Source organism: Pristis pectinata, chromosome 6 (assembly GCF_009764475.1).
Source record: "Pristis pectinata isolate sPriPec2 chromosome 6, sPriPec2.1.pri, whole genome shotgun sequence".
Taxonomy (NCBI): Eukaryota; Metazoa; Chordata; class Chondrichthyes; order Rhinopristiformes; family Pristidae; genus Pristis; species Pristis pectinata.
Window position 1 is genome coordinate 46,895,947 of NC_067410.1, and position 12,346 is coordinate 46,908,292.

Sequence of the window (12,346 nt, forward strand, 5' to 3'; positions counted from 1 at the left end):
AAGGGCCTTTTTCAGTCCTGTATCTCTATATTCTATGACTCTATGAGAATCAATTTATTATTCCACAAGAGACTGTATATTGCTTGGGAAAACCCTGCAAACGTAGGAGTTGGAAAGTAGGTGAAAGGCTTGGTTGAAAGGGTAATAAAGCACAGGATGTGGGTCAATGAGAAGAAGGTGGTGATAGGGAGTACTGACTATGAATAAAAAAAAAGCTGGAAACACTCAGTAAGTCAGGCAGTGTCTGCGGAGGGAAGAGACAGAGATGATGCTTCGAGTGTGGGACACTTTGTCAGAACTGATGTTGATTTCCAGCACTGGGAAGGAGTTGGAGAGCAGGAGAGAGGCAGCCCTATGCTTATGGCAGTGGCTGTTCTATCTTTCAGATTCCGTGATCAATGCTTCTGGTCCTTTGCTAGTGGAAATCACCAAAACTCCAGGCTGCCCACTGGGGATTTCGCTGTCCAGTGGAATGCATCGTAACAAGCATGTCATCGTCCTCGACAAGATCAAGGCGGCCAGCATTGTGGACAGGTTTGTGCTCTCTGGTTTAAGTAAGAACCTTGGCTGCAGAAACTGGGCCGAATCATTCAGGCTGCATCAGCCACGGCTCTTGGCTCTGAATCTGAGTAGGCTGCACTCAGGAATCTTGACCTCGTCACCTCCACTGACTCTCCAGTACAGTACTGAGGGAATGCTATCCACGAAAGGTGGTGTGTGTCAGATGAAGTGTGAAGCCAAGACCTTATGTATTCTAAATCTGGTGAGATTACTTTTGAGAAGTGCGGGGGCGTTTCCCCTGGAGATGATAAAACTGCAGTTTTGGAAAACTGAAATAAAAACAGAAAATGCTGGAAGGACTCAGCAGGCCAGGCAGCATCTCTGGAGAGAGAAACAGATTTAGCCTTTCAGGTTGAAGACCATCATCATAAATGGCAGGGACCTTAAAAGAGTTAATGTACAGAGAGACCTTGGAGTACAAGTCCATAGCTTCCTGAAAGTGGCAACTCAGGCAGATAAGGTAGTGAAGAAGGCATTCAGCATGCTTGCCTTCATAGGCCAGGTCAGTGTTTATAGGAGTTGCAACTATACGAAGCATTGGTTAGACTGCACTTAAGGTATTGTGTACAGTTCTGGTCGCCACACTACAGGAAGGATGTGGTAGCAATAGAGAGAGTGCAGAAGAGATTCACTAGGATGTTGCCTGAAATGGAGAACTGCAGTTATAAGGAGAGTTTGGATAGGTTGGGTTTATTCTCACTGAAATGTAGGAGGCTGAGGGGTGACTTTATAGAGGTTTACAAAATTATGAAGGGCATAGATAGAGAGGATAGTCAGAGTCTTTTTCCCAGGACAGGGGACCCTAAAACTAGAAGTGAGAGGCGAGAAGTTTAAAGGAGGTCTGAAGGGCAACTTTTTCCACACAGAGGGTGTTGAATATTTGGAACAAGCTGCCAGAGGAAGTTGTGGAGGTAGATCCAATTACAATGCTTAAAAGGTATTTGGACAGGTACTTGGAAAGGAAAGGGGTAGTAGGATACGGGCCAAATGCGGGCAAATAGGATTAGTGTAGATAGACATCATGATCGTCATGGCCAAGGTGGGCCAAAGCGCCCGTTTCTGTGCTGTGTGTTTCTATGATTCTATCCTCTAATTCTTGATGAAAAATATTTAACATGAAACAATAACTCTGTTTCTGTCTCCACAGATGCTGCCTGACCTGCTGCTGCTTCCAACATTTTCTGTTATTATTTGAATTCTCCCTGGAGTGCTGGCCAATGTTTGTGACTCAACCAACACCTAACAAATAGATTGTTTAGTCATTGTCACATTTCTCTTTCAGAACAGTGACAGCAGACTGCAATAGTGCCTCATTGCTGTTAAAGTACTTTGCAGTGTTCTGAAGCCATTAACAAGGCTCTTAAATCAAAGTCTTTTTGTGATGGTAACAATGATCCACGGGGACCTCAAGAGATTGTAGTGCTGTTCTTGGGCTTTGTAATTGGCCAAAGGATTAGTGTTTCCTCCACATTCACTTCATTTCTTCAATCTCCAGGGATGAAAGTGTGATGTTATGCTTTCATGAACCAGTTGAACAAAATTACACACTCGACTTAAAAGAAAATTAAGCTTTGATACAACTATCAGGCAACAGATGAACATAGGACTGGGTGGGAACAAGTAAATAGAGTGGGGAGAGAGTTTGTATGGGGTAGGATTGCTGCTTATAGCTGTTGAGCTGAATGGCCAATTTATGTATAGGCCTGATGCTCGTGATGGGTTGGAGTCACATTCAGGCCCCTATCTGCTAGTGGGTCCTTGCCGAAGGCTGCAGAAACACAGCTTGCTGCGGTCTATTTTCTCAGATTTAAGGTGGCACAGAGGCAGAGTGACAGAGTGACTCCCTTTCAGCACCAGAGACCTGGGTTTGATCCCGACCTCTGGTTCTGTCTGAATGGAGTATGCACGTTCTCCCTGTGACTGCGTGGGTTTCCTCTGGGTGCTCTAGTTCTTTCCCACATCCCTAAGGCATGTGGGTTGGTAAGTTAACTGGCTGCTGTGAATTAACCGCAGTGTGTAGATGAGTGGTAGAATCTGGGAGGAGTTGATGAGAATGTGGAATTAAGGTAAGATTCGTGTAAATGGGTGGTTGATGGTTGGCCTGGACTCAGTGTGTCAAAGGGCCTGTTTCTGTGCTGTATGTCTCTGTGATTTTATGATATAAACAGCAGCTCAACCAATGGCTGTTATAGGAACTCTGGAGGCTGAAGCAGAAGGGGTAAATGTTATACCCCAGATCTCCTGTTCCAACTAATTACACACTCAGTGTTAAGAACATAGAACAGTACAGCACAGAACAGGCCCTTCGGCCCACAATGCTGTGTTGACATAGCTAATCCCTCCTACCTACAGAATTTCCATATCCCTCTATTTTCCTCTCATTCATGTGCCCATCCAAGCCCCTCTTAAAAGCCCCCAATGAATTTGCCTCCACCACCCTATCAGGCAATGCATTCCAGGCATCCACCACTCTCTCAGTAAAAAAAACGTACTCCTCACATCTATTCTGACCCTACCCCCCTCACCTTAAATGCATGCCCTCTGGTATTGGATCACTCAATAATGGGAAAAAGATACTGCTTGTCCACCCTATCTATGCCCCTCATGATATTATACACTTCCAACAGATCACCCCTCAGCCTGTGCCGCTCCAGAGAAAAGAGCCCAAGTTTGTTCAGCCTCTCCTGATAGCACATGCCTTCTAATCCAGGCAGCATCCTAGTAAACCTCCTCTGCATCCTCTCTAAAGCCTCAACATCTTTCCTAAAGTGATGCGACCAGAATTGCACGCAGTACTCTAAATGTGGCCTAACCAGAGTTCTATAGCGATGCATCATAACTTCTTGACTCCTATACTCAATACCTCAATTAATAAATGCAAGAAATCTGTAAGCCGCCTTAACCACCCTATCTACCTCTGTAGCCACTTTCAATGAGTCATGGACTCTCACCCCAAGGTCTCTCTGCACTTCAACACTGTTAAGGGTCTTGTCCTTAAGAGTGTACTGCCTCTTGACATTAATCCTACCAAGGTGCAACACCTCACATTTATCCGGGTTAAACTCCATATGCCATTTCTCTGCCCACATCTGCAACTGATCTATATCATGCTGTATCTGTTGCCAGTCTTCTACACTATTCACAACTCCATCAATCTTGGTATCGTCTGCAAACTTACTAACCCATCCATTAACGTACTCATCCAGGTCATTTATGTACATCACAAACAGCAGAGGTCCCAGTACAGATCCCTGCGGAACACCACTACTCACAGGCCTCCAGCCCGAATAAGTCAGTTCAACCACCACCCTCTGTCTTCTACGGGGAAGCCAGTTCTAGATCCACACAGCCAATTCTCCACTGACCCCATGCATCCAAACTTTCTTGATCAACCGATTATGTGGAACCTTGTCAAATGCCTTACTGATGACATCCACAGCTCTACCTTCATCAATCTCTCTCGTCACCTTGTCAAAAAAACTCAACCAGGTTAGTAAGACACGACTTGCCCCACACAAAACCACGCTGGCTTTCCCTAATCAAGCCATTGGATTCCAGATGCTCGTATATCCTATCTTGAAGAATTTTTTCCAGCAATTTCCCTACAACTGACATGAGACTCACCGGTCTATAGTTCCCCAATTTTCCCTTGTTCCTTTCTTAAATAGAGGAACAACATTAGCCACTCTCCAGTCTTCCGGGACCTCACCCGTGGTCAAAGAGGACACAAAGATACTGGTCAAGGCTCCAGCAATTTCTCACCTCCCTCAGTAACCTGGGGTATATCCCATCGGGCCCTGGGGATTTATCCACCTTAATACTGTTTAGGAGACCTAACACTACCTCCTCCTTGACCTCTAAATGCCCCAACATGTTTCTGCCCTCAGTTCCAATTTCTGCATCCTGAATGTCCCTTTCCTGGGTAAATACTGAAGAGAAATATTCATTCAGAACCTCACCCACATCGTCTGCATCCAAACATAGATTCCCTTCTTTATCCTTGTGGTCCTACCCTTTCCTTCGTTATCCTCTTATTCCTGACATAGGTGTAGAATGCCTTTGGATTCTCCTTAATCCTACTTGCTAAGGACTTTTCATGGCCTCTCCTGGCTTTCCTAATTCCTTTCTTGGGTTCATTTCTAGCTTCTCTATAGTTCTCACATGCTCTATCTTATCCTAACTTCCAAAGCTCTACATACTTGTCCTTCTTCTTCTTGACTAAGTTCATCACTTCTCTGGACATCCAAGGTTCCCTTATTTTCCCATTCATGTCCTTCCTTCTAATCAGGACATACCTATCCTGTACCCTATGTATTTGATCCTCAAACACTTTCCACATGCTCGATGTGGACTTGCCAGCAAAAAGATGTTCCCAGTCTACTCTACCTAGTTCCTGCCTTATACCTTCATAATTAGCCCTGCTCCAATTTAAAACCCTCCCACTAGCCCCATACCTATCCTTACCTATAGCTATCCAGAAAGTTAATGAACTGTGGTCACTGTTCCCCAATTGCTCACCCACTGATAGGTGAGTGACCTGGCCAGGCTCATTACCCAACACCAGGTCCAGAATAGCCTCTCCCCTTGTTGGACTGTCAACATATTGATTTAGGAACCTCTCCTGGATACACCTAACAAATTCGACTCCATCTAACCCCCTTGCACTAAAAAGGGTCCCAATTTATATCAGGGAAGTTGAAGTCTCCCCTGACCACAACCCTGTAATTTCTACACATTTTCCTAATCTGTTTGCATATCTGTTCCTCAATGTCCCGGTGGCTATTGGGTAGTCTATAGTACACCCCCAAGAGACTGATTGCACCCTTCCTATTCCTGAGTTCCACCCATATAGACTCTGTATCCAAGCCCTCCATTATGTCTCCCTGGAGTGCAGCTGATATATTATCTAATTAGTATTGCAACTCCTCCCCCTCTCTCTTCCTAAAACTTCAAAACCCTGGTACATCGATCACCCATTCCTGTCCCTCCTCAATCAAGTCTCTATAATGGCCACAACGTCATAGTTCCATGTACTGATCCATGCTCTAAGTTCATCACTCTTGCCCTTAATACTCCCAGCATTAAAGTACAAACACTTCAAACCATTCGTCCCATCACATCCGTTATTAGGAATCTGCCTAATACCACATTCCCTGACGTCAGCCCTCCTGTTCGTTCCCTCACTTACTGACCTGTTGTTCTGGTTCCCATCCCCCTGCGAAGCTGGTTTAAACCTTCCCCAGTAGCATTAACAAACCTAAAGAATACATAGTGTTCCACCTCCAAAAGGCAGCACAAAAATTCCAGCCACGTGTTGGTGCTGTGATGGACAGTTGTCTTGAGCAGTTGTGAAAGGAGAGCTGGAGTATTGTGACTCATCCCACACTGTGCTCCTCAGGTAGGCTTGTGTAGGAAGGGGCCAGGAGAGATGAACCTTTTATAAACTTGCATTTATATCACACCTCTAACATGACAAAACACCCCTTGATGTTTCACAGACAACAAGAGGTACCGAGCCACATAAGGTCAAACTCTGCTAATTTTTTTTAATTTCAAAAATAAACTTTATTTATAATAAATATATACAAAAGAATAAGCAAGGCAAAACATTTTACATTCATGGTCAATACATTCAGTAGTGTTATTCTTTAAAACCATAGCACCATTACCACTCATGTGGCCCCCCTATGGTGATATATCATTTCAATGTTTGAGGGGCTTCCCCACCCAACTCAACGGTAGCAGAAGGAGCCTAGACTGTGGTCCTTCCCCACAGAGCCTTTGCATTGGCTGCAGTAAGCTTCAGTGCATCCCTCAGCGTGTGCTCCTGCAGCCTGGAATGTGCCAGTCAGCAGCAATCCCTTACAGACATCTCGCTCTGCTGGAAGACCAACAAGTTTCAGGCAGACCAAGGAATGTTCTTCACTGAGTTCATGATCTTCCAGCAGCACTCTGTTAATCTGGCATGTTCAGCACTGAAAGTGCTGGACTGGCAAATTTTCCGGACTCTTGGCTCTTACTGATACTTCAAAGTACATTTAATCTACACTTTTTTCAAATGTTACAAGTAGCTTAAAGCATTTTTCAGTGAACGTGGTAAATTTCAAGGGAGTGCGAGAAAAGCAGCCCTGGTGAGTTTAAAAGGAGCGTGGGGAACAGGGCCCCAGTGAGTTCAAGAGATTGTGGGAAATGGTGTCCTGGAGATATTGAAATGAGTGTGGGAACCAGGGCCCCAGTGAGTCTGAAAGGAGTGCAGAAAGAATGACTCCATTGAGCTTCAAGGGAGCACAGGAAGCATCACCCAGGGAGCCAGATGCCGAACATCAGATTTGGATTATCCTGTTTTTACTGTACTGACACATGACCAAAAACTTGGTCAAGAAGCAAATTTTAACGTGCATCTTAAAGGAGGAAAGAGAAGTGCAGAGCGAAGAGGTCTGATGTGGGAATTTCAGACCACCAAGCTGGACAACTGATGCCAGAATTAGGGGGTATGGAGGGACAGAGGTTTTGTTGGATTATAGGACAGGAGGAGAGCCACAGACTGGGAATAAGCCAAGGCCATGAAGGCATTTGAAAGGCAAGGAGGGAATTTTAATAAGATGGAGATGGAGATATCTCTCTGACCTGAGCCGGTGCTTCATTCAGTGGCCACTGAGTAGCACTGACAGAGAGCTAGGGGTTCTTTTAGCTGTTTGCTCTCTGACTCAAGAACAATTCTTGATACAGCAAAAGAGGGATATCTGGTGCAGTGCAGTATTAAAAAAAAGACTCAACACCTTAGTTTTCAGGTCTTAAAACTGGCTGCGATGGAATTTATTTCAAGGTTCCAGCTGTTCTGCTGCAATCATATGCATTCATGTAATTATTTTGGACAGATATAGATCACTAGCATGAAGGATTGTGTCAGCTATCTCTGTTTCTGTGGCTTCAAATGACATTTCTTTTGTCAGATGTGGGGCTTTGCAGGTCGGCGACCACATCTTGTCAATTGATGGAGTGAGCACGGAGCACTGCACCTTGTTGGAGGCCACCCAGCTCCTGACCAACACCTCAAATAATGTGAAGCTGGAGATCCTTCCTGTGCACCAGAGCCGACTATCCCTGAAGCCGATGGAGCAAGGTACACTTGTTCCCTCTACAAAGGGGTTGAGGGGAAAATATTATAGAAATTGCTCTACCTGATTGTGCACATGCAAGGGGGCACCTCGTTACTGGAAAGTCTAGACTAAGATCAAGTTCAAGTTTATTGTCATAGGCGTACATACACGGTATAAATGCCATGAAAATTAGCTTTTTGCAGCAGCAGCACAGTACATTACAGACATGACAGCATCAATTACATAAACTTCAATTAATATAAATTATGCATACACAACAGAATAAACAAAACTAAACAAAACAACATTAAGTGGAGGTTGAGGGAAATACAGCCAAAGTAGAATTAGGGTTTTTCAGGTCAGTTCAAAAACCTGATGGCAGTGGGGAAGAAGCTGTTGTTGAACTGAGGTGAGGGTCTTCAGGCTCTTGTACCTCCTGCAGCAATGGGAAGAGGGCACAGCCTGGACGGTGGGGGTCCTCAATGATGGATGTCACCTTCCTGAGACATCGCGTCTTGCAGATGTCCTTGATGGTGGGGAGAGCTGTAACCATGATGGAACTGGCTGAGATAGGACAGTAAGTTCTGGTGATGACACAATGGGATGTAGATATTATAAGTGAGTGAGCAAAGTTCAGGCAAATGAGTTTAATGTGGGAAAAATGTGTAATAGTCAATTTTGGCAGGATAAATAAAAAGGAACCATATTATCCAAATGGTGAGAGATTGCAGAGCTCTGAGGCACAGAAGGATCTGGGTGTCCTTGTGCATAATTCAGGAAGACCCCTCAAGATCTCATAAGTTTCAGTCATCTAAACTCCAGTGGATGCAAGCTCAGCCTGCCCAATCATTGTTCATAGGCAGTCTGGCTGTTTCTGCTATTAATCTGGTAAACCATCTCTAAACTGCTTCTACCACATTAACGTCCTTCCTTAAATAAGGATACCAATCCTCTATACATTGTATACCAGATGTGGTCATATCAATGCCCTGTACAAATGAATCATAACCTCTCAACATTTGATTTCACTTCCCCTGGCAATGAACAATAACATTCTGTCAGTTTTCTGAATTATTCCTATTGCCCTTTTCCAAACGATATACTCATGTCTTTAGCCCTTTGAGGATGCTTTGCCATAGCTTCACATTTCCATCTTTATTAGTCCATATGGAGACACAAGAGACTGCCGATGCTGGAATATGGAGCAAAATACAAAATGCTGGAGGAACTCAGCGGGTCAGGCAGCATCTATGGAGGGAAATGTACAGTCGATATTTCATCAACTGTCCATTTCCTCCTTAGATGCTGCCTGACCCACTGAGTTCCTCCAACGTTTTGTGTGTTGCTTGCACTAGTACATACTTATCAACAGAAGCATTTTGTGGAAATATATCAAAATCTATCTTTATTTCAGTCTTTATCAGAGCCAAGCAAAACACAATGAGTGGATGCTACAGCTACATATTATGCTACAGCTGTCCATAGCTCTGATTAGACCACAGCAGTTCTGGGCACCAAACCTTGGAGGATACACTCTTAGAGGGGATACATTTACTGGGATATCAGGACTCCAAGCATTGAATTATGAGGAGAAGTGTATTCCCTGTAATTCGTGTGGCTATGGCTGACTTGACAGAAGTTTTCAAGATACTAAAGGGAATTGTTTGTCGGGATTTGAGAGATCTACAGATTTGGAAGATGAGAGAATGCAACCGGAAAAAAAAATAGAACTCGGCTTTTCCTCTTTCCATATTCCAATGTGTGATTTAGTTCAGGGCAATGAAGTCAGGGAAATAAGCTCCAGGTCATCTGTGACTACTTATCAAACTGAAGTGTGTGGGACTGCTCTGTGCATAAACTGGTTGCTTTACTTCCAATATTACAGCAGCACTTCATCTGAAAAGTGCTTTGGGACATGATGAGGTCACGATGGCCCTATATTAATGATATTTCATTTTTCTTTTAACACCACCTCCCATTCTCCTTCCCCCTGTGCTTCAAGGTCACCCTGAAAATGGGACTGCTGCTTGATGGGTGTGGAGGTGGGGGAAGAGTCAATTTAGGGTGGGTAGGTTGGTGGTCTGGAATGTGTTGGGTTGGGCCGGGCATCTTAATCCCCACCAATGGGACAATAAGGAACGTTATAATATTAGACAAACTCGGAGAGAAATAGAACTCCGGTTTTCCAGGGTGAAATTGGAAAACATGTCTACACATAAAGGGTGATAGAGGTTTGGCATTGTCTTCCACAAATGTCAATTGTTGCTGGATAAGTCGTTAGTTATAAACTGGAATTTCATGAACCTTTGCTACCAGAGCGATATGGGATAATGCCGAGTACTGTATATGGATCAGCCCTAATCCATCTCATTGAATGGTAGAACTGTGTCAAGAGGCCTAATAGAGTCATAGCACAGAAACAGGCCCTTCAGCCCACCATGTCAATGCTGGCCTTTTTGCCGTTCTACACTAAATCCCATTTGCCCACATTAGGACTGTATCCTCTATGCCTTGTCTACTCAAATGTCTGTCTAAATACCTCTTAATGTAGTGATTGTATCTGATTCCACCACCTCCTCTGGCAGCACGTTCCAGACATCAACCATTCTCTGTGTAAAAAAAAAAACCTTTCCTTTCAGATCTCCTTTAAAATTCTTTCCTCTCACCTTAAACCTATGCCCTATTTTTGATACTCCTACCATGGGGAAAAAGATTCTGACTGTCTACCTTATCTATACCCCTTATAATTTTCTATACTTCTATCAGGTCACCCTTCAGCCTCCTTCACTCCAGGGAAAACAAGCCCATCCTATCCAATTTCTCCCCATAACTAAAGTTCCCCAATCCAGACAACATCCTGATGAATCCCTTCTGCATTCTCTCCACATCCTTCCTATAGTGTGACGACCAGAACTGCATACAGTACTCCCAAGTGTGGTCTAACCAGTGCTTTGAATGAAAGAGAAATGGGGGACTATGTGGGAGGGAAGGATTAGATAGATTTTAGACCAGGATAAAATGTTGGCACAACATTGTAGGCCGAAGGGCCAGTGCTGTTCTGTAATGTTCTATGTAAAGTTACAGCATAATGTCCCAATTCGTACATTCTATGCCCCAACCTATGAAGGCAAGCACACTCTACTACTCTTTCCATATTCCAATATGTGAATCAGAATCAGGTTTATTATCACTGACATATGTCGTGAAATTTGTTGCTTTGCGGCAGCAGTAAAGTGCAAGACATGAAGACAAAAATTATTATAAGTTACAAAAATAAATAGTGCAAAGGAGAATATAATGAGGTAGTGTTCATAGGTTCATGGACTTAATTCTGGACAATGAAGTTATGTCACCAGTTCCTCAGTAGATAAGAAAAGAAAAAAACATGTAAAGAAATAATGGGGAAATAGAACCAGAAATAGGATAAAGGCTCCTGGGGAGACTGGAGCTATTAGGTGAGGCGGCACTGGCACAGGAGTTGTGTTTTTTTTAGTTTATTCTCAGGTTGAGAGGTATCACACAAGGTTGGTATTTACTGCCCATTAGTATCTGCCCTTGGGTGGTCAGTAGCCCTTGTAGTGTGTGGCTTGCAGGGCAATTGGATACACTGGCTCCTCTTGTCCTTCTGGGTGTTGAAGGTCACAGGCTTTCACAGCGGTGCTGAAGAAAGTCACCCATCAATCCCAGTACCTGCAACACAACAACAAGGAACTCAGTGCTTGGGAAGGGTGTGGTGGCAGTGGGAAGGGTCCTGGAAGCCTCAGGTGGAGCGGTGCTGACCGAAGGTGGGGCTCCAATCTCCAAGTGTCTCCCAGAGATTGTGAGCAGTGCCACCTCCCCAAAATATCCACCAGCTGTTGACTGACGGAGGCAATGGGCAGGTGGAAATTTCGGACATAGGTCAGGACAACCTCTGCTACAGTGCCTTGGTTCTGTTGATGTCCTGGCAGTTCTATTTACACTGAGAAGTGAAATGTTGATTGGATACAGTAAGTGTTAAAAGGCCAGAAGTGGTTGTTGCATCTGGGACTGTTTAAGTTATACCTCTGTAAATAACACCAATGCTAATTGTCAGTGGTTGGCACTGTTTGGTCGCTACAGGCAGCTGTTTAGTATATGCAAAGATCTTGTTATAGTTATGTATGAACGATCATTATATTACAATCAAACAGTGAAAAACTACAAGTAAATAAAGTCTCCATTTAGTAAGTGCTCCTGGGCAGTGCAAATATTCATCAGTGCATTTGTATTGATCCTTGGTAATCTTGAGAGACATGTGGAAAATGGAAATTGAGATCAATTTTTAAATGTAATTCCTTGTATGCTTGCTGCTCTGAGGAAATTCAGTGTCAGCAATCAACATCGGGAATCTCAAAGCTTCCCCACACAACATTTAAAGCCAGTAATATGATCCGATGTTGTGGAATCCCTAGAGGCAATTTTCCTTGCTCTTATTAATAAAGAGCTAGCAAGGTGGACGGCTCCCTGATGTGTAACCCACCTTAGTGAGAGAGTTGAAAGCATTGGCCACTCAGTGGCACAAATAATAGAGCTGCTGTCTCACGGCTCCAGCAGCCCGGTTCAATCCTGACCTCAGGTACTGTCTGTGTGGAGTTTGCACATTCTCCCTGTGACTGTGTGGGTTTCCTCTGGGTGCTCTAGTTTCCTCCAGCGTGTTAGAAATT

General features: G+C 44.0%; 1 protein-coding gene across 1 annotated transcript in view; it reads left to right on the plus strand.

Moving 5' to 3' along the window:
- Positions 1–12,346, plus strand: part of grip2b (glutamate receptor interacting protein 2b) — a 147,033-nt gene that overhangs the window by 60,973 nt on the left and 73,714 nt on the right. Inside the window, exons 8-9 of the mRNA XM_052017682.1 lie at positions 387–534; positions 7,515–7,684. Coding sequence (XP_051873642.1) covers positions 387–534; positions 7,515–7,684 — 318 coding nt within the window. The remainder of the gene's footprint in view (positions 1–386; positions 535–7,514; positions 7,685–12,346) is intronic.